General features: G+C 38.8%; 2 protein-coding genes across 5 annotated transcripts in view; one reads left to right on the top strand and one right to left on the bottom strand.

Moving 5' to 3' along the window:
• The window catches only part of RALGPS2 (Ral GEF with PH domain and SH3 binding motif 2), a 94944-nt gene that overhangs the window by 40629 nt on the left and 31551 nt on the right, over positions 1–22764 (top strand). The window lies entirely within an intron of this gene.
• Positions 1116–20475, bottom strand: ANGPTL1 (angiopoietin like 1). Its single transcript, XM_054587719.1, has 5 exons — positions 20123–20475; positions 14869–15714; positions 4414–4607; positions 2720–2990; positions 1116–1393 (listed from the first exon to the last, which is right to left on the bottom strand). The coding sequence occupies exons 1-5, from the start codon at positions 20130–20132 to the stop codon at positions 1206–1208; spliced, it is 1509 nt and encodes a 502-aa protein (XP_054443694.1). The 5' UTR covers positions 20133–20475; the 3' UTR covers positions 1116–1205.

The following is a 22764-nucleotide window of genomic DNA, read 5'->3' as shown; positions in this document are numbered from 1 at the left end:
TGGGGAAATACCTAAAAGTTACTTGCAGCTGTTCTTCTCCCGCCCGTTAGCATGCAGTCATGCCTGTACAGTTGTCCAAGCATTCTGACTTGAATAGCAGATGGGTTTTTCCCAAATAGTAAGGATCAGTAAGTTAGGGAGGACAAGTTTATAAAAAAGCTTCGTGTTATAATTCAGATCTGTTAGACCATTGGTTTGCTAAACATTCTTCATTTTTATAATATCGATATTTTGCTGATATAACAACATAAAATGCACTTCAGGAGATCTGTTCAGCAAGTCATATAAACATAATATTGCCCTGGCCAGGCAGCGCAGTTGGTTGGAGTGTCACCCTGTTCACCAGAAGGTCGTGGGTTTGATCCCCGTCGGGGCGCGTGCTGGAAGCAGCCAGTGTTGTTTTCCTCACACATCAGTGTTTCTGTGTCTCTCTCCCCCTCGATCTCCCTTTCTGTCTGTCTCCTTTCCTCTCTCTCTAAAATCAGTAAATATATCCTTGGGTGAGGATTAAAAAAATCATATGAATAATAACTAAAAATACATCTGTATATTTGTTTTTATAAATAGACCATTTAAATACTATCTACATTTATTTTTTGTTTTTAAATAATGTATTTTTATATTGTGAGTCACTTAATTCTTTGGGGAAATTGGCATAAAATGTTGTCAAGAATTTAGTCATTTTATGTGAAAGACACAGATTTGATTTGAAATAACTTTTATTTAATGCAAAATGTATTTTCTGTTGGCAAAACTAGAGTTTTCTCTAATTTCCTGTCTGTATTTTTATAAATAAAATGTACTACTTGGCTGAAATCTTAAAAATATTTTTTCATGGGAAGTTGGAGCAGTCTCATAAAGTTTTTAAATAAATTGTTAAGGATCTCAACCATGTATTCAATTTTGATTTAAAATAAAGCTAAGATTTGTTTGACATTGTGGCAAATATTTACACTTTAGAAAACAAACTTTGCCTGTATTTACTGAATGTAATTTTTAAAATAACTGGGATTATGAAAACTAATAATCTTCTGCAGTATATTGAGGGAAGATGAAACTATATTCATAGTTTTGTAGCTATGGTAAAATTCGTTTAAAAAACTGTATCTGCGGAAATGAACTGTGCAAAATAATATACATGTAAAATTTACATTTTCAGAAACTGAACAATACAAGAGTTCTATTAAGTTGTAGACTGTCTCCTTTCAGTCAATAGGCTTGATCATCATTTGAACTGCTCTCAGGGAGTATGACCCTCCTCGGTATTCAGCCCAAAAGATTCCATCCTGGTACTTGCTTCTATAATGGCCTCCTCGGTACCACACTCCGTTCAGATTAGAATGTGCGCAGGCGTTGTACCACCAGCCTCCTTTATGAAAGTGGGCACAGTTTCCTTTGAGGGAAAAATAGACATCAGAGTAAAAATTTCTTCTCAGTGTGGTGCTCTGCAAACCATCAGAAATAACCTGCGGTGCAATCTAATTTGAGCTTTTCTTACTGATTTCTGTTAACCTTTGTCTTCATAATTTTGTTTCTTCATTTATTCTGTTAACTGCCGCTTAAATACAAAGTACATGAAAGACCCCTGAATTGCCTTTCTAATCCTGGCCTTTGCTTGCTTAGGACTTGCTCTTTTTCTTTCTTTCTTTTTTTTTTTAGTGATCTAATTTTCTAGGTAGCAGGGTAAGTAAAACACAAGCATTGTTTGCATGTAAAAGAAGGATTAGAGAAATTGGGAAGGAGAGACAGTAGGTTGCTAAAGAGAGTAAAGTTTGGGAAAAATTAATTCTCAAAACCGCAAAAAATAAAATAGCACAACGAACAAATGGCTATTTGTAAAAAAGGGGAAAGGGCATATATTATGGGTATTTCATAGCTCTTCCTTTTCTCCTCTCTTGCCTGTGTGAAATAGTTTGAAATGCTTGCCAGGAAACAGCTGAACAGAAATATAAATCAATTTCCAGAGCCAATATCTCTGTATCAGGACCAGAAACCTGGGTTAAAAAGGGAAAAGTACATGATAATAAAATTTAAAATTATTTTACCTGGATGGCCTGACTGATTCTAAGGAGAACATTCATTTCCCCTCCGAATGAAGCTCTTTTTGTTCCCGCACCACAGGCCACAGGCGTTTTTGCTGCTCTTCTTTGCTAAGAGGTGCCTTTAACCATGCACCCCAGTAGCTTGCTTCCTTCGCTCCCTTCAGGTCATTATTCAGATGTGACCTTCTCACAATGATCTTCCTTGGCCACCCCCTATGAAAGAGCACCCGTGCCCTGCTGCCCACCAATGTCTGTTCCCTTACTCGGTTGGTTGGTTGGTTCCCTTGGAGTAATTGTCATCACTGACAAATCATCAGTCTCCCTCTAGAGAGTAAGCTCCAAAAGGGCAGCGACCTCACTGCCTGCTCTGTCCTCTGCACCCAGCCTGGCACGTGGGAGGTGTCCAGTTGGTGTCAGGAAGTTTATTTGCAGATGAATGCAGTTTGCTCTGTTTCCCATCCCCACCCCTCCAAGTTAGAGCTGCAGAGCCTCCTTCGCAAGGTCGCACTTTGGGGTCGCCTTGTAGTTACAGAAGAGCTCCTACAGCTGTTCCTTCCCTTTGATCCAAAATGGCCTTTCCAGAAAGACCTTCAGTAGTATGCACTTTAACAGCAGGGTTCTATTTTGTGTATAGAAGGTGGTGATTCTAAATACATACCAGTTTTTTTCCTACTCACCCGCATACATGTCTTTATCTCTGTCCAGTGTGGTGAACTGTTTACCATTATGCCACATCATAGAGTCCCCTGCATTTCCCTGGTAAGTTCCCAGGCGCAGTCTGTAGAATTCACTTTCAGGTTCCAGGCGGAAGCTGCTATATTCTGCATAGACTTTTTTATCACTCCAGTCTTCTAATTCAATCAGCAACTTGTAATTATCTTGGTTGCTAAGCATATAAATATTTTCCAATCCCAGCCAGTATTCTCCATCAATGTTTCCAAACCCTTTCTGTAAAAGAGCATGAGTACGTAAATGATTGTAGAGATAGTAAATGTTTTAATAGATAAGTTTTAAACATTTGAACATGGAGATATTGGCCATTTAAGTGATAATGTGAATGTGAATTTTATTGGCAATAGATCACCTGATCTTTATGAGCCCCCCATAGTCACTTTGTTTTGTTTTGCTTTCTCTTAATTTGTTAGTAGTTTTTATTTGCACAGCTAGTTTCAAAACCTATAAATAAGACAAAGGCAAAAGAGAATAAAAGTTATTCATAGCTACTAAAAACATCAAGTAACGAACTACCCAGGTCCTTGGAAAACAGTTCCTGATCTCTCTCATATTCAAGGAGCTCATTTTTTTCTAGAAGTATATAGATACTGTCCCCACCATAGACAAAAAGGGTATCTAACATTGTGATCATTCAAAAAAATGATAGTATCTGTCTTAGACTGAATTATCTTCTTTAGCTCTGTTATAAGTAAAATTAATAAGTATAAGAAGAAAAAATAGTAATCTTCAAAATTCCCCCTTTGAAAAATTGTAGGTTAGTGTTTACAAAAAACAAATTCCATAAGCATTTGCCATCGCATGCATGCAGCACAATTTAACTTTCGTAAACCTGATCTCAACACTAAATGTATTTTCAAGGAGGTTGTGCTGCAGAATTCTTTTGTAGTTGTTTAGAAATTTACACAACTTCTGACAAGGATATATTAATGTATCATTTTTTGCTGCCGGTATAATGTCACCTAAGAGTGAGTAATCACATGATACGTCACAATATTGTTTGGAGAATTAACCATCTACAAAATACAGTTTTTCCCATCTGCCATCCTTAAACTGAAAGTATATACCGTTCATAAGAATATCAGCATAATGAATGTCGGAATTACTAACAAAGACAGCTGTTTACCTTTCCACAATGGGCATTGCATAATTCTGGTTCTATGGGAACGTCCAGGTGAACGTTACTTCCCAACAGCACCAGTGTCTGGCGTCATCAACTTAAAGCATGGTGGCATGATTATCAGAGGGAATTAGTCCTAAGAAAGGGGTCATTTTTTTAAAAGTCTCATACTTTATATCACTGCTTAAATACACTTGATGATGGGTACCCATGTGTTCATAAATAAAAACAGTTACCTCCTTAGAAAATGGAATTAGGAGTAGCCTTTGCAAAGAATTTCATGTATGTGTAAGTCATCCAACCTGAAAGGGGTTGTTTTAAAGTACATCTTCAGTTTCCTTTTTACACTGATTTTGACTTTAAAACTGGAGATGAGAATCATCTTTTCGACAAATGTTGATAACGGAACACGTGGATAGTTACTTTTCAACTCTGTGTCTAATTTACTGGGTAGAATGGGTCCGGGGGCGAGAGCTGCTTTGCTCTACCTCTCCCCCCAGGTCTGATGCACTGATTTACCTTATAATTGTCCCAGTTTCTGAAGAAGTTGACAGAGCCGTCCATTCTCCTCTGAATAACAGTCCAGCCCCCGGGATCCAGACTGTTTTCACACCACAGCTGCATTGGTCCATTGCTGTTTTCAGGTTTAATCATGTAAATCCCACTCATTGAATAGCCAGCGTCTTTGGCATGCTGGCAGTCTTTGAATGGTCCTGTAATTGAAATATTATTGATCTCCAGGAAACTTAATAGAAAAGCAGCCATATTAAAGTAGTGTTTAATCAAGGTCTTACCTTTGTATCTTTCTTTACAGAGAACCTTTTTTACCTGTTGTGTACGCAATACTATAAAAGCTAAAAACTAAGTAAAAGGATTACCACAGCCCCACTATGCAGGACATTAATTTGTGTCATTTTCCTTAGTCTTGCAAGTCTTTGTACACATACATACATTTTTATATAGTTATAATTCTAACACACAAAGAAAGTTGGATTCTGTCTATAAAAAGACAAAACTTAAAAAGATAAAACTTAAACGTTTTCGTGGTTCCCATTCTAGCAGTTATAGTAGCTATAATTGTGCAATCTTTGACATTGACGTATTATTGTGTATTCTGCTGACATTGGACATTGACGTTTCACCTGAATTTTGTGATTAGAAATATCACTACACAAGGTATCTTCTCATTGGCTTCATTTTTTCATATTTTCTTATAAAAATGTCCCAGAAGTGATCTGGATCAGGAGAGTATGAAACTTTTACAGTTCTCCTCGGTGCCCAATTTATAGGTTTTTGAAATCTGATTTCAGTGGAATACACTAGTTCCTTGAAATACTGAGTTTTAGAAATGATGAATGTTACAATACCATTTTGGAACTCACAATGTACGTTCACATATTAAAGACTGAAAAACTCTGAAATAAACCAGAGATTCCCAAACTAGAGACTCTTTTAACTTTTCCCCCCATGTGACAAACAGTCCATGCAAGTACATTGCAGGAATGTTGGCAGTGTGCCTTTCTAAAGAGTTGTATCAGTTTATATGACTAATAGTAATTTTCTTATTTAACTTACACAATGATCCCGTGATAGTTTACAGATGTTCTATAGATGAGACAGTTAACTAGTTGAAGGTCCTGTGTCTTAGAAGGTAATAAGCCCTAGACTTAAATCTGTTTCTTTCTAATCCCAGAGTCCATGCTCCATGTTATTTTATAGTTTTATGGATTCTCTCTTTTTTTTTTTTTAACTCATTAATAAGTTCATCATATCTTTTCAAATGACAAAACATTTTGTAAAATCATTTTAAATGAGTGTCTGACCCTTGAACTTGCAATATCCACATTTTGGGATCTTAAAGAAAAACTTTTATTGAACATTCTTTTGTTTCACCCTTCTCCAGAATTTCAAGTATTGTTTTTATAATGAGTATGTAAAAAATATTAAGTGATTCAGAAATAAGAATTACCCTAAAAATCTATTAGAACAACAAAATTATAGGAATTTCAGTTGTCAAATTTTATAGTTTACTAGAAATTTTTTAATCCTGACATGTATGATTTTTAGAAATTATGTGAAAATAGTTTAATCATGTGAAGCTCATACAACAAAATCTGTACTATAAAGTTAATAGGATTGTTAAAATTTTGAAAAATGTGTTATCTATACCTTGCCAAGTATATAGAGTCCCTTCTGGGCCTTAGAGGGGTAGAATTAATCTCATTAAAGAAACAGTTACACAGTGACATCACCAGCAGAGGCTCTTAGGGCCTGTGACCCCTTCCATCTGGGTTGCTCCTTGAGGCCAGAGACTCTTTGTTTTCCTAACTTCATGTCATCAGTGTTTTAATTATCAGGCCGTCAATAAATTTTTAAGTAAATGAATCAGTGAACTTGCTTTCACGTTTCAGATACGTGGAAATTGAAAACCGCCAACACATAAAAATTGAGAGATGATCAGTTTTTCTAGTCCAGATTTTTTTTATGTTTCATTGATATTTGTGTTTCACATTTTGAAAAATTATACAGTGACCATAAGCACTACAGATTACTAGTAAAAATTTAAGAAACTGGAAAGAATGCTGTCTTTCTTGAGTTATGTTTATTTTAGGTATTGAAATTTTTTTAGTTCTAAAGCTTCGATTTGATTCTTTCTTATAGTTTTTATTTCTCTTCTAAGATTTCCAGTCTTGTAAATCATTATGAACTTATTTTCCTTCAAGCTGTAATAACTACTTTAAAAATTCTTGTTGTTTTTCTAGTTTGCTTAGACTTCATCATGAATGGGTTTGGGATTTTGTCAAAGGTTTTAAATTTATCTACTGAGCTAATGGTTGGTTTGTTGTTTTTAATTTGCTAGTGTGATGAATCGCGTTGATTGTGTTTTTAACATTAAACTAACCTTATATTCCTCGGATAACCTCGACTTGACCATAGTGCATTATTGTTTTTATATATTGCTGGATTTGATTAGCTAAAATTTTGTTACGAATTTATGCTTCTGTATTCACAAGGTTATTGGTTAGTCTGTAAAAGCTCCTGAGTAGATTGTTAAGCTGAGGAGAATGATGATTAAAAAAAATAATGTTTCGAGCTTATCAGACTGGTTGTAAGTTAGTGTGGAAAACATTCCATTTAATTTTAGTGTGAATTATTTTTATATTATTTTCAATGTAAAATCTCAGTTAATTGGATTTAAATTACAAGGTATTCAGAGTTTTTAAAACAACACTTAACAAAATATCATCAGTAACTTTTGGTTAACCTTTTTTTTTCCTTTCTAACCTTGACACACAGTCATAGCTTATTTAATAATTTAAGTAGCTTATTTAATTAGTAAATCTACTGTGGCCTAAGGTACAATCATTTCTACTGTAGAAGGACAGTGTATTCCTGAAAAACCCCATGTTCTGCACAATCATGCACTGAAAATAACGGCCAGCGTTAGCTGTTAGCACACCTTGTATTCAGCCCCAGTTAACTTGTGGCACAGAACATCGATATGCTTGGGAAAGTCCTGTATGAACCAATATGACCTCTGTTTTACTGACTGTTCTTTCTTTTTTGCTAGGCGCATGTGAGCTGCTTCACATTACAGAAACACACACTGTAGTCAAGTTAGAAGGGTAGAGAGATTGTATTTCAGATAGGATGAAATTTGGAGAATTTTAATTTCAGATGTGGGATGAAATGGAAGGAAAAGTTAAGTATGATTTCCAAGTCCATTCTTAGATTATTTTGTGTAATGCATGGTAATGTATTCATATGTTTATTCATGAACACCCCATGGGCAAGCATTGTATCTTTTGGTCATGTCTGCACAGTTTAAACCCACTTACACACTCAAATGTTGGTTGAACTAAATGATTTCTGGTAGCCACATTGGCTTCCTTGGGTTTGCATTATTTTTTCCAAAAATGTCTTTGCTGTTTCTACTATATACTAGAAACTGTTTTAGGCTCAAGAGGTAAAGAAACAACCAGGGAGTCAAGTGGGAAAGAGGGAGGTGACAGGTGAAGGCCGAATCTCACTACAACAGAGCAGGCACTCGGAGGGGTTACACACCCGCGTCACACACGTGGGAACGCTGGCTGAGAGCACCGGCCCAGATTTGCGAGGCAGAGGCCAGAGCCTGCCTACATCTGAGCTGGGTCTTGAAGACCGGTTACGAGACAGGCTGGTGGGGCTAAGAGGGCTGATCAGGCCTCACGGGGCAGCACGTGCTAAGGCACAGAGACAGGGGAGCTTGGTGTCACAGGAGTCATGAGGTCAGCGTGTCTGAAGTGTGAGTGACTGAGGGTGTCCCTAGAGCTCGTGAGGCAGACACTGGGACTGAAACTGATTTCCCTGGTTTAAAAGTGTAGTCGTCGTGGTTATTTCGAAAGTTAGCCGGCATTTTCTAAGTTGCCACTTTGAGAATAGTCAGGACACCTGAGGAGCATTGCTCTTGTTTTAAAGCCTATCCATACTGTAGCTCCTGTACATACGAAGTGGTTTTGCTGAAGTGCACGTAAATATTACTCTCATTTTAGAAATTTGCTTTTTCTATAACTGTCACCTTTGTGTTGCTTATTCCATGACTGTTGTCATCGTAAATACTTACTCTGCCCTCATCGGAGTATAGTTTGGACAGTTTATACTTAAGTATGCATTCATGAGTTGGACTTTGATGAGGTTATTTGAAATGCTGTAAGATAGTTAGAAACGTCAAGGTTTTGAATGTTGACGGATACTTATACCTTTTTTTCTTGCTATTTAATAGACCCTTGGATATTCAGGCAAATTGGTAAGTTCTGGGTTTTTTAAAGCCAGCTTTGATTTGATTAGACTTCCATTTATGCAAATTTACAATGATTTTAACTTTAATTTTCAACTTACTTTTTTTTGTAATGGGCTTCACGTTTGCAGGGTGGGTGCGGTTAGACTTGCCATAGCTGATACAAAGGCTTAGGAAAACTTAGTTGAAATCCTTCTCTAGTACATGTGGGTAAAATTAATAAAAATAGTGCTTATTGCTTCTTTCTTTCTCCTCAGAAATGATAGTAAATATTAGAAGTTAGTATTTGTTTATTTTATAAATAAACCATTAATCTGTCTTTGCTAGTGTATACTGTTGATCTTGGCACAAGTATTTTCTCATTATTACTTACATATCTTATTTACTTTCTGCTCTAGAATTAGATTATAAATTGTTCCTACAATAAATGTTTTACTACTTTCTCTGTACCATAAAAACATGGCCTAGTGGGGATTCTTACATGACTAGTAGAAAAGGACGAGTTTTATTTTTGAGAGATCAAATATAATTTGTTCATTTGCATATTATCAGAAATAAGTTAATTGGCATATGATTTAGGAATTTGTTCATAAAGGTCAACAGGTATAGAAGTACCTTCCTTTTAAAATAGGAATTTTATTAACCCTTTTCTTACATTGAATAATCTTGCAATAGTTTTCCTCTTCCATGACACGATTAGATTCTCCTTTAGACAAGAAACTGGAACTCTGTACCTGGAATGTGAAAGACCAGCCTCTCCCTCCCTCAGCTTATTTGGTGACCACAGTTTGTATAGGGCTGGCAAACTCCAGCTCTCAGAGCTGATCCATAGATGGAACGGTACTGATCTGTCATGCCACGTTATTTCCCAGCCTGTGTTTCTCATAAAGAGCCCAGATTTTGCACAGAACAGTGCGTTAAAAAAACAGATGTCATACTTTGAATAAGTACCTTTCCTAAGAACCATTTTTAACACTCCTGCCCCCTTTTTACAAACTGTTGAGTTACCTAAGTTTAAAGGAGAATCCTTGCCTTTTTGTGGTTGAATTTCTCAAATACTTTCTTACTTCCTCCTTATCTGTGCTCTTTGTGATAGGACAAACAGGACCAAAAAAGATAACCAATTTAGAGTTTTCAAATAATTGGTCAGCAAGTAAATCTTTTGAAAGGTAAACTTTTTAATTGTTTTTTAAGTATAAGATACATATACGTATTTGACAGCATTTCTGGAATGAGAAGTTTGAGGCAAATACTTTCTAAAGTGATAATAGAGTCTTTCTTGTAATAATATGAATTACTTTGTTTATTAACTTTTAAGTTCAAAATGCAGTTAGCAACCCACGCTTTTATTTTTGAAATTATTAAAAAATTTATTGATTGCTTTTCGTAATAGAATCATATTCCAGTGCCGCCTCAGCTTATTAACCAGTCTTCTTTAGTTTTTTTTTGTTGCAATTGTTAATATAACTATTCCACTAAAACCAATTGCATCTTACAAATTTACAAATAGGAAGCATTTAAAAAATGAAAAATTAGCTTATTACACACTAAAAAGTATATTTTTAGTTTCTACTGAGTGCTTTTCAAGTTCAGCTTTTTAAGCTGGCCTTTTATGTCCCCATACTTCATAAGGCAAAGCACATAAAGGGAAGTGCAGCAACAAAAAAGTAACAATCAATGAGGGTCAGACCACACACAAGTTATTTTCACATGAATCCCTGCATTTAATCATCAAAACAGTCCTGTTTACAAAAGAGGCAGCTGGGCCTCTGAAAAGCCTTGACTGAATCCAAGTTCCTGATACTTAGTTTTGTGGTCTAGCACACTGTAAAGAAACCCTCAATTCCATTTTTCTGTAAGGACTGAATTCATTTTTACGACTACCATTTGTAAAGAGTAATGTTTTCTTCTATAAAATACTAACCTAAAGTACAGCCACTGAATAACATTAACAGTTAAGAATTTGACTGATGGCAGTTTTTCGGGTGTGTGCAGCCATCCCCAAACGTTTGTTTTTAAGGTACGAGAAGGGGACGTCCCTGCAGGTGTCTTATGTTCAGCTGACAAAGCTATGCCACTATTTGCTGTAAGTTTGTTCTTACAAGGTGCATTTTTCTTATGACCATGTTGAAAGAAAATATAAAATTGCCTGTCATTTATACACCTTTTTTAAAAAAAAGATGGTAAGATACAGATAGTATAACATTTACCAACTTAACCATTTTTCATCGAGCTTATTGGGGTGACATTGGTTAATAAAATCATAGAGGTGCCAGGCCAGCGTAACCATTTTAAAGTGTGCAGGTCAGTGGCATCAGTACTTTCTCACTGTTGTGCAGCCGATCCCAGGCCCTTTTTTTCTTGCAAAACTGGAACTCTGCACCCAGGCAAACAGCTCCCCACCTCACCCCAGCCCTGGGCAACCGCCATTCTGCTTTCTGTCTCTATGAACCTGACTCTTCTAAGTACTTTGAATAACTGAAATTATGCAGTAGTTGACTTTTTGTGACTGGCTAGAAGAGTTTTAAGCAGCACACACCAATTACGTACATAGACTTCAGAATGAGAGTGTACTGCCTGCGTGTGGCGCACGCTAATGTAAACTGCTTGGGGTCCCAAGGACGGGCAGGTAGAGCGGTAGGCACCATCTCTGTCTGCCCTGTTGGTTTGTGCAAGTACCCAACAGCTTAGGCAGGTTTCCAGTCTGATAGGAGGCTGTTATGAGGAAGAGGTTAGCACATAATAAGGAAAGAAAATAGCTACTCTGTTTGTTGGTACTTGTAGCAAGTTGTATTTGATAAGAATTACAAAATAATTAGAATTAGAAAGGGATGATAGAATCACCCAGTCCAACCAGTGTTCATTGTACAGATGAGGAAACAGAGGCAGGCCAAGTGGCTTAACACATTTTCTTAATTCTGCGCATTTTTCTTATATATTCATTAGTGTACTAATAAATATTCTCATGGTGGAGCTCATTATGTCCTTGAGTTTCAGAGACCCACATTTATAGAATAAAATAAGTAAAAATTTAATGTTTACTTATAACAACAAATAATAACAGAAAAAAATTCTACCTGTCTTTAATTTTTACATTGAGGATTGGTTTATTGGGGATACACAAACCATTGTTTCATTATGGCAGAAATCTGTTTGCTGGGACTTTTGATATGCTGAATCCCTGGCATGGAATTTAATTCTGTAATATTAGATTTTTAATGGTAACAAACCTAGCCTGTTGTTATGGAGAGAACAGGAGAAAATGAATGAATGCAGTAAATACAGTGTATTCAAGTACAGTCATACCTTGATACTCGTCGGCTTCAGACCTCGTCAGACCTGGTATTTGTCGCATTTTGATGAGAAAAAAATGTTTCGGCACTGGACCCTTGCTTGGGACTCATCGACACCACCCCACAGGAGTTCCAGAACAAATTAACAACAAGTACCGAGGTACCACTGTACTTGCCTGAAGGTCTTGGGAATGACAACTTTAAGAAGCTCTACAAAAATGTAATATCAAGTCAATCAGCATCTATTTAGCATCTGCAAATGAGATACAACATCCATCTACCAGGAAGGAGCTTATAATAGGAAGGCATTTTTTAAGATGTGTATATAGATCTTGTGTGTACATATAAAGATACCTAATAACTCAAGAGGGAATATAAGAAATATGTTACAGAGACATTCATGGAGAGAAGCAATCACTCAAGCCTATGGGAGGCAACAAGGGCTTCAGGGAGGAGCAGCTGTTTTTATTTTATTATTTTAATTTGAGCCTTATAATTTGAATAGTTAGAAGACAATGAGGTGATTTATTGAAGCAGATGGTTTTTGTAAAGGAAATTAATAGAAAGAAAGCTAATGGAGTAGGATTGCTCTATTGAGAAGGATGTTGTTAGTCTTACGCCCGGCTAACGAGACTGGACTTGGGCAGTTGGCAGTAGGGAAACCTATAAGCAGAAGTGCGATGTGATCCAAGTGGTGATTTAAGAAGACATATCTTCTGGCAATGTAGGATAATACGTCTTGATGGAGAGAGAAAACGGAGTTGGGGGACCAGTTGACAGGCTATTATAACATCTGAGTGCCAGGCACTGTTGTTATCCCCATTTTACAAATGAGGAAACAGAGGCACAGAGCAGTTCTCTGCCTCCCCACCCCTGCTCAAGGTCCCACGGCTAGTAACCCGGAAGTCTCCATCCTCTAGTGGCTGTCATAAATAGTTTGGATCTACGCTAGAGTTCTGGCTCTGCATACAAGTGAGGGACATGTCCGTGACAGAGGACAGAACTCGGCTGGCTGTGTAAAGCAGGAGAGAGGTGTCAGAGAGGAGCTGGGCAAATTGAGAACTGGGTGGGCACGTAAGTCAACATGGACAAATCAAAATCAGTTGACCCATAACTTTTACTTACAGCAGTTTATTCCAAGGATATAATCACAGGAAGCAAAAGCAGAACAAAGTTATTTTCAAAATTTAAAAGAATATTGATTATCATATTTATGGGTGGGGGGACTTAAAGGTTATTCCCAAAATGTTAATGATTTAATTATATTTGGATATTCCGTGAAATTTTCTTAAAAGCTTTTTAGTATTTTCTAGATTTTCTTCAGTAAATATGTACTGCTTTTATAGTAATAATTTACTTACTTCTAAAAAGAGAGTTCTAGTTTGGGAAAAAGATTATTTTAGGGCTCATTTACTCATTCACTCATTCATTAATTCCTCAAGTCTTTATTGCAGTGCTCACAATATGCCAAACCCGATCCTGACTAGATGTTTGACACAGAAAAATGAAAAAAACAGTTCATTGTCTTGCAGAAGCATTCAATCTAGCAGGAAGACAGACATACAGACAAATAACTCCAGTGTGATAAAACAGAGAGAACACAAAGGCGTAGTCAGCATTTCGAGGAAAGGGCCATCTGGGTAGGTTCATTTGACTCTGGGAAGGCATAACACTTAAGGTATCGCTTTAGTTGAGCCTCGACATTTGCCAGGTGGACAGATAAGCTGAAAGAAGGCGTTCCCCTAGAGGAAGCAGCCGCACGTGAGGGAGTGGGGGTATCCAGATGCGAGCACCAGCTTCGGTTGGAACCGGGCAGGAGAGCCCCAGGCTGGAGCGGCGATGGTGCCTGTGGCCTGAATGGCGTGCCAGGCCTCTAAAGCGGAGCGCCTTGAAGAAAGCCCTTGGAGGACATGGATGGAAGAGGAGGATGCCGGAGAAGGACTGGAGAAGTAGGAAGAGTCAGGATATGATGGGGAGGCCCAAGAAAGCCAATGTGAATGGTCACAGCTGCAGACACAACCTGTGTGATGCTTGTGTTTGCAGTAGAGGTAGGGGCATTAGAATGAGTTCTAGGTTTGGTTCTTGTATGTGTGTGTGTTGTTTGTTTGGCTACTAAAAACTTACCTATACTTACATGGGTAAAAGGTACAGATTGTAATTTGTTTAGATACCTCTTTCTATTGAGACTAAGCAAGAGGGCCTGGGTTTTGTGCAGATGTTTTCAAGACAGGGAAGAAGAGGGAACCTAGGCCCTGGGTAGACTTAACATCGCAGCACAGCAGTGATGGTGTGCGTGCTGTGCGGAGGGCGGGTAGGGGGGGCGCGTAATCACAGACCTCTGGAGAATGAAAACAAATTCTCCATGCTCTTTGGGGGGGGGGGGGATGGGAAGAGCAGCAAGAGGTAAATAAAGGGTTGTTGAGCAGTAGTGGGGACCTAACTGGAGACCCGTAGGAGGTTTGAGAGAGTCAGGGTGGCTTGTGGACTCATTCCTGCCTCAGTGCCAGTAACTCAGATTGCCAGAGTCTGAATGTAAGACTACTTTTTGCACAGAATACGCTGTTTTTATAGTCCTAGAGCTGAGAGATCTATTTAACGTCAATTGTTTTTACATCAATTTTTTTTCAATATTTTATTTACTTGTAGAAAAAGGGCAAGGGGGGAGGAAAAGAGGGAGAGAAACACCCATTGGTTGCCTTTTGCACGCCCCCAGTGGGGGCCTGGCCTGCAACCCAGGCATGTGCCCTGACTGGGAATCAAACCAGGGACCTTCTGGCTTGCAGGATGACGCCCAACCCAGAGCTACACCAGCCAGTGCTTAACTTCAGTTCTTAATAAAAAACAAAAGTAGAAATTTTAATATTCATGTATCATTACATCACCCAAATGAAAGCAGTAACTCACCTTCATTGATGAACATTACAGGTGGTATCTTGAAAGGACTTTTGGTGGGAGAAGTTGGCAGATCAGGTGGTGGCACTAAGTCTCTGGAGTCCCCTGGATCCCTCTGAATCTCATTACCTCCCAGCAGCCCAGGGGTGTACTGATGGCTGTTGGGAATGTGTCGTGGCACTACCTGGACAAGGGGAGGAGACCCCTGGGGGTCTTGTCGGGAAAACGTCCTCAGGCACTGCTCCTCCAGCAGAGTGATCGTCACAGACTGGTTATTGACCAGGTCCGCTAGGGAAGCATATTTCACCTCTAATTCCCGGTACCTGGTTGCCATCCTCAACATCTCTGTGGTGACATTGAGGATTTTATTTTCCAGCTGGGAAAGTTCAAGTGAATTATCCCTCTTCCGGATAATCTCGTGGAGCAGCTGCATGTAGAGCTGCGTGACTCGAGAGTTCATGTTCCGGCTCTCTTTCCTCAGCAGCTTGACCTCGTTCACGATGTTTCCATCTACATCCACCACCAGCTGCAGGCCGTCGATCTCACGCTTCTGCTTGGAGAGCACGTCCCGCAGGTTCTCCAGGTCCATCCTGGTGATCATGTCCTTGATGGCTCCTGCGTCCTGCCCCTTGGTGTTGACACAGATGGGCCCTGTTATTTTCTGCTCGGGGACCAGGAACGTGTATGCGCACCTCTTGACTTCCTCTCTGCCGTCTGTGGCGCGAGGGTACCTCCTCGGGGTTATTTTTTTTATTTTGAACTGTCCTGCTCTGCAGGGGTCATTGCCCATTAGTAGGAAGAGTAGCACAAGAAGGGTCCAGATAAAAGCCTTCATTGTGAAATGAGCTTCTCTGATGTCTTTAAAAAAGCAAACCAATGAAGGGAAGAAGTAAAAGGAGTTAATGTTAATATGCTTTTATAAAAAATCAGTAATATAAAAAAGTATCGGGGGGGGCCTGCATATCTGCTTGTTAGTAAATTAGACCAGAATTCACATTATTAATGTTCAAGTGCAGTATCATAGTGCCCTTGTGTTTGTTTAACAGTGAGGTTTCAGAGAATGGCGCTCCAGTTGCCACCTTCCTGCTTTTTGTTCCCTGGCTCAGTGAGCAGATTTTGGTGAGTGCCCACTGAGTGCAGTGGCGCCCTAATAAGATGCTTTCCTGACCTTCAAAAAGCTCACTGTCTGAAAACTCTCAAAATGGGCCACAATGTTTGTAAAGGCATTCATTAAAGCATTATTCCCTAATTAGTGTTAAAGTTACTAGGTGACGACGAGCCAGTGTTTTATATTTATATTGTGCAGTTACAATTACATTAGCCCTCTCAATAAATATCTTTTGAACTATCAAATTAAAGAAACGCTTTTGGACAAATCTAAAATGGGAACGTTTTAGCATATTTTTGTTTTTGAAGCATGTTTCTTTGGGATTGGGGACAAGCTTAAGAAGGATAGAATGCTTACAGTCATTATTGTGGGTAGTCATATGTTTCCTATATCCTAATATTACATGAGTTCTAAGCTTATTATGACTCAGCAGGTTCATTCTCCTAACATGTTCTACTGAACCGTATTTTAATAAAATGTTAACCTTCCATAACCACTTCCAAGGAAAGGAACTATCTGTAGTTGAATGTGATTGTCCGAGTGGGAAAGCACCTTAGAAACTACCTCATTCAAGGACCCCGCCTCGCCCCCATGTGCATGTTGAAGGCCAGGGCCACCCCGGAGATGCTGTTGGAGCCAGGTCAACAGTCCGGCTTCCCTGCCTCTTCAGGGGGTGTGGATGGCAGTGGCCCACACCCTAAAATCTGCTCTTGGGATGCTTCATTTTTGCTGTGGCAGATGAGAAGTACTTGTTTGTGGTACAGTTTCTATGGAAATACCAGAACGAGTTGAGTTCCAAGAACCAAAGCCGTTTCCTTCCCCGTGGTTACCCCCTAAAGAGGAGTGGCCGCCGGACTAGCGCGCCCTCCACCGGGCCCTCAGCCAGCGCTGGTGGCGTGGCCCGCCTCCCCACCCTGTGAGCGGGGCTCCGGCTGCTGCTCTGGAGGGGCGGCGGCGGCTACACGAGGAGCTCTTCCACCCTGCTTTCCACCCAAGTGCTTGTGTTTTATTTGAGAAGCCAAGTCCCAAGTTGTTTATGCGTGCTGTCAGTGCTTACGGCGCAGTAATAACCAGAGGCCGAACTCGCTGCGTGCCTGCTGAGTGCCAGGCATGGTTTTAAGCCCTTCACATGTGTTAAATCACTTCCTTCTCACTGCAGTCCTCTGAGGTAGATTATGATCCTTATTTTCAGATGAAGAAACTGGCAGCCAGAAATGCAGTCCCTCCTAAGAGATGGAGCCATGACTTGAACCCAGGTGGAAAACTCCAAGGGTCATATTTCTCATTAACCACTGCCGCCTCTGGCAGCGCAGGAGGCTACTTTCTATCAGCAGCACTGTAACAATCCCTTGTATTTATGTCTGCTTAACAGATGTTAACTATTTTGCATTTTGCAAAGAAATACTCAAGCAGGATTCAGATGATTTACTTGTAAATTTTCTAGACCTGTGGTTTTTATCTTGTCATAACTACAGAGGAGTCTTAACTTTGTGCTTCTTATTTTTCACAGAATTGGGGAATAATGAAAACAAAGGATGGATGGAGTGTGGGGAGTTACTGTTCACTTACGAAATAATTTAGATGGAAGGATGAGTATAATAATATTCCATGTTTATATCAAAGGCCTTCTGTTGCTGACTGATCGCCAAAAGCACACTTGGATGAGTAGTTTTGGTTTTTATGGTATACTTTGCTTTCTGGCATCAGTAGAAAATTTAGACCTTAGAAGTTTTCTATTTTATATTACAAAGGACTTTACTGCCTAGGATTACTTACACTCAAAACCAGTACAAGATTTCTCGTTAAATTTACAGATTCATGGACTGAGATATGGTTTAACTTAAAAACTAAAGGCAATGCCATAGAAGGCGCGAGCCCGCTGGGTGAACGCACAGCACTGCTCCCACGCAGGTGCTCGCCTGGGGCCCAGGGCCTCCCGTCTCACTTCCAGAACAGCGCAGGCTCTTAGGTCATGAAATCCTGTTAACTAATCTACTACAAAATAAGCTACCAAAACAAGGAAAATTGAGGAAGTATTGTGGAACTTCAAAACAAGCAGAACTTTATGAACAGTATTCTGTTTGAAAAACTTGCATTCTTAGCAGACATAGATTTTTATTAGAACAACTAAGAGCATGTAATCCAAGGCTGGGATAGTGACTTTGCATCACTGTTGTCACAGAAGAACAAAGATGTGAAAATACGAATTGGAGTTAAAATAGCAATCTCCTCCTTTAGGTGTATTCCGTCATGGCCCTTTGTGGGTTCTATACAGTTACATGGTAACATAGACCACTGTCTACCTACCACAAGAGAATCTGACCTAAATTGATATTTAAAGGAGGCAACCAGAAGTTTATTTTTAAAAATAAATACAATTCCCTGATCCTTATAAAAGTACTGACTTTGTTGTCACCTAAAACAGAGTAAGGAGCCAGGTTTTAAGTAGTAGGCTTAGCTACGTCACGAGTAAAGAGCCGGCTTTAAAAATACATTTACTGTTACATTTTCTGAAACATTCTCTTATTTAATATTTTCCCACATATGTTCAGCTTTAAAAGTGAAAGATCCATAAATCTGTGTTACCTCATAAAACCTTTCTGTATATGTTAAAATTTTCCTAGGTCCCAAGAGAAAGTTATAAATTAGTTACAGTATACTTAAATTTAAATCTGTCTTTGCCTGTTGTTTTTAGGAGGGAAAGTCTTCCATGCTTTGGATTAATTCTGTTGGTGCTTTTTCTCTGCATGGCTGCTCCATGGCCAGCTAGCAGAGAGTGGGTTGGGACTGACTTCCTTTCGGATGGTGACCGCAGAGCGGCACCTCGCTGGCTGTGTCCTGCCCTGGAAACGGGAGGCAGCGAACTTAAACTCAGGAGGCATCCACAATACCTTAGATAAAGAACCTGCAGGGTGTAAGTTGTGTTCTGGAAGAGACTCGTTATCTGTGTGCCCTGGGTTTTAGATTCCATGCTTCCCTAAGGCTTCAGTAAGAACTGGGGTTTAGTGAGGTCCTGCACTTTTCATAGCCAAAAATGAAAACATGACGTATTTCAGATCCGGTATTGCTTGGGGGTTTTTGTCAGAATTTCTTGTAAAATGTGTTTCACAGAGACCCTCCCAGAAGATTCTTACAGTTAGTATCTTTAACATTTAAAGGATAGAGGATCCCGAAATCATAACAGACTTAAGTATTTTTGCATTAAAGGTTACTAATTGGTAACTGGTAACTTTATGGTTAATAATTCTCACAATACAGTGAAAGCCCCCAGATGAAATAGAGAAACCTCTTGCATGTATTTACCAAAATTATTTCTATAAACATTATTATATATTTTCTGTCTTTTAATCATGTATTCAAGTAAGTGTATCTTCTGGATTTTATTTTCTAGTGTTAATGCTGACATATAATACTTTTATCACATTTTCTTTTTATCTCCAATCCTAATCTGAAAAGTTTTATGGGTTTTTCTATATATCAGTAACTTTTATTTTTAATTTATTTCAGTGATAGCACCTTTTGTTTGTTACCCAAGTTAATGTTACATGTAAAACTGGGAAAATATTTTAAATTTTGAGTTTTAACAATAGTATAGACCTGCTGAAATCATTATAAGGATTCCTGCTTATATTTGCTTATACCATAATAGAGGTGTTGTTTCAAAGCCTTTCAGTTAATTTTATATCTTTTTTAGCTTTTTTAGCTATAATTTAAGGTATCTAACAGTAAAAATTTTCAGCACACACTGTAGTTACATGAAGAAAATTAATGTTTACAGCTATTTAAGTCTGTACCCCTTTGTTTTTAATCACTGTGCTATAAATATAAAACTTACATGTTCATATTACAGTTAAAATTTGTATCTAGTGTCACTAAAGCTCTTGTCTTCTGAAACCCAGCATATATGCCTTAATCTGTAAGCATATTGGTAAATATTATTAAATTGAATCTCAAATAATGCATTAGTCGTCATAAAGTGCCTAATGACCTGTTTTTACATAAAGTTGCAAGACAAAACCTTTTTCAGATGAAATAAATTTTTAATGTATTCCAGAATTCTTTGTTTTTAATAAGAGATTTTGAAATTTCTACAGCAAATGTAAAATAATTATTCATTTGACATACATTAGAATTTTTAAATTAAAAGTATTAAAGTACCTTTTTGCATCTGTTGATAAAGCAAACCCAGAAACTCGCTGCTCTTATTCTTGCTTTTAAAAATCAGTGTAGGAGTTTGTTCATCTGTGACTTGAATGGCAGCTGCATCTTGGGCCGTCGAATCCAAGCTGTAGTGAGGAACGTCTTTTTCTTCTTACAGCACTAATCAATGGAATTTGACAAGCCACCTATGTAACCTTAGGTAGCGGAGTGGAAGTTCTGGTCTGTGGGCAGTCTCTAATCCAGCAGAGAAAGCATTGTGGCTTTGCTGTGTCTGCCACATGGAGAAATGCAGTAACCAGCTGCAGCTGACCCAGATTGTATGTGCGGCACCCTTGAATAGTGATTCCCTCTTTCTCAGTAGACTCAAGTTCAGCCCACATATTACGTCACCAAAAAATTGCTGGAGACTGGGGGCGTGGGGGCGCCTCCACGCTAGGATTTCCTCTCTGTGGCCTTAAGGGTGGGGGAGTGGGATCAGCAGGAGGTTGAATGGCTGGAACAAGGAGAGACTGTGCAGGTTGAAGGAAGGGCACCATCTGGAAACAAACTATCCTCATTCGGCAGGCAATTATAAAACAAACATTTTAGTCTGCTGGCCAGAGATCTTTTAGGTTGAACACTGAAAAGAAAAAAAAACAGTACTCAACTTCACTTAGAAGTAGTTGCAGGCTGATGAGTTTGTTTTTTGTTACAAAGAACAAGAGTTACCTTTGGTCAGGAGACAGACACCTGAATAATGTAATGCTCTTTATAGCCTAGAAGTTTTAAACAGTTTATTTACTAAGTTGCCATTTCAGAAGGTTTTAAACTTACAAGAAACCTAATGGTGTAATATATTTATCTTACTGTGTAATGTTTTTTAAGATAAATCTACTCATTTTTATATATAATTACTGAAAATAAGTGGAAATCTGTGTATGAAATTCTTACAGAATTTTAACCGTTTTTAAATGTAAACTCTAATGCTATGTAATGTCACTTCCTCCTGTTCTACGGCATGGCACCTCTTGTCTGAGCAAGGCTGTTCTTAGAGTTGATATGTTGTGATTTAAGTGAAAACATAATCCTGGCCTGAGTGGGGATAAAAAGAGAGGCTTGTTTTGTTGTTTTGTTTTGTTTTTTTAATATCATGGCTGAGTGGCTCAGTTGGTTGGAGCAACATCCCGTACATGAAAAGGCTGGGGGTTCGATCCCACTTGGGACACATACCTAGGTTGTAGGTTACATCCCAAGTCTGGGCACCTACGGGAGGCGGCTGATCAGTTCTCTCTCTCTCTCTCTCTCTCTCTCCCTCCCCCCCCCTTTCCCCCCTCATCCCCCGCAGCTCCCCCACCCTATATTCACTAGTGAGGATTAAAGAAAAGAGAGAGTTCTGATGACACCACCCCTACCCCCCACCTAGTTACTGGCCTTGTAAACTTGGGTAAGTCCCTTTTACTTACCTCTGGCCCATTGTTCTGCTATGAAATTAGGGCACTGGAGAGAATTACTAGTTGTTGAGTACTAACTATGCTGTTATATTTCATTAAATCAGGAAATGTGATTAAGTAACTCAATATCTGAGGAAACACAAATTTGGCATCTTAAGTGATTTGGCTTAGTGCTTGAGCACTAAGTGGTAGGCAGGGGATGAGGATCGCACTGCTGCTGCTAGATGGTGCCTTTGGGCTTCCGCTTTCTCAGCCCGCCACGTGCTTCTCCTCGCTGCTGTAGCTTGTCTTTCTCTCTCTGATATTTGTCCCCTCAGCTGTTGATGCACATCCTTATTTAAAGTCAGCTTAGTTTCTGCCTCTTTGCTTAAATTCCTATGACATACATATAGGTATACCAGGGGCTGTAAACTCGGGGGCCTTCATTCACAGGAGTGAAGCAGGTCACGTAACAATAAGCATAGTAAACTGGAAGTAAGATAACAGGAAAATGAGGGTTATGACAAACTGACATCCTGGTTATGGAATCAGCACCCTTTGCAGCTCTACCTCATTGTTGCCAGATCTCCCCATTGTTTTAGCAAAAGAAATTCATTTAGGTATTTCCTATGATATTTCCTGATTTTAAAAACATTGGGACAGATGGATTGCCAGCTTCCAGTCCCTGATTTACATTATGTACTACATGGTACGATCATTCAGTGGTCATGTTTTATTCACTAGTAGCTTAATCTGGGGAAAACATGAGAAGTATGTTCCTCCTGAGTTGTTTTTTACTTAAGTGATTTTGCACTTTCAAACTTTAGCAATTAGTAATATCACTAACCACAGTAGGAAATTGGAACAGCTGGCATTCAGGAACAAATAATGGTTAGTTTGGCATGTAAAATTGAAAATGAAAGTCAGGAGCTCACATTCTATAGAGATTTGGGAAATCATCAGCAATTAGGTGATAGCTGAAGCTATAGAAGCAAAATAATCCAGAAAAAGTACACGTAGAGTGGGAAGATTAATGACAGAACCGTGGGGAATACCAACTTCCCGGGAACATGAGGAAAAACAAGAACAGAGGGAATGTGGGAAGCTATGAATGTTCTAGCAGTAAAGACCAGGGAACTAAGGGAATAGTAAAAATACTACAGAGAGACAGCAGGAAGAGACCAAGAAGGACATTTAAAGTTGCGATAAAGAGAAAGTCATTTATGCCTT

This window comes from Pteronotus mesoamericanus, unplaced genomic scaffold (assembly GCF_021234165.1).
Source record: "Pteronotus mesoamericanus isolate MK-2021 breed Mesoamerican mustached bat unplaced genomic scaffold, CSHL_Meso_final scaffold_1186, whole genome shotgun sequence".
In the NCBI taxonomy this organism is placed as follows: Eukaryota; Metazoa; Chordata; class Mammalia; order Chiroptera; family Mormoopidae; genus Pteronotus; species Pteronotus mesoamericanus.
Note: the sequence above shows the minus strand (reverse complement) of the source record. Positions and strands in the feature narration are given on the sequence as shown.

Bases quoted from the DNA above. Each gene is read 5' to 3' on its own strand.
- ANGPTL1 (XM_054587719.1), bottom strand. The intron at 4,608-14,868 runs GTGAGTTACTGC...TTTCAATTACAG, and splicing joins TGTAATGTTCATCAATGAAG to GACCATTCAAAGACTGCCAG. The intron at 2,991-4,413 runs GTAAATCAGTGC...GCTCTTTTACAG, and splicing joins GAAACTGGGACAATTATAAG to AAAGGGTTTGGAAACATTGA.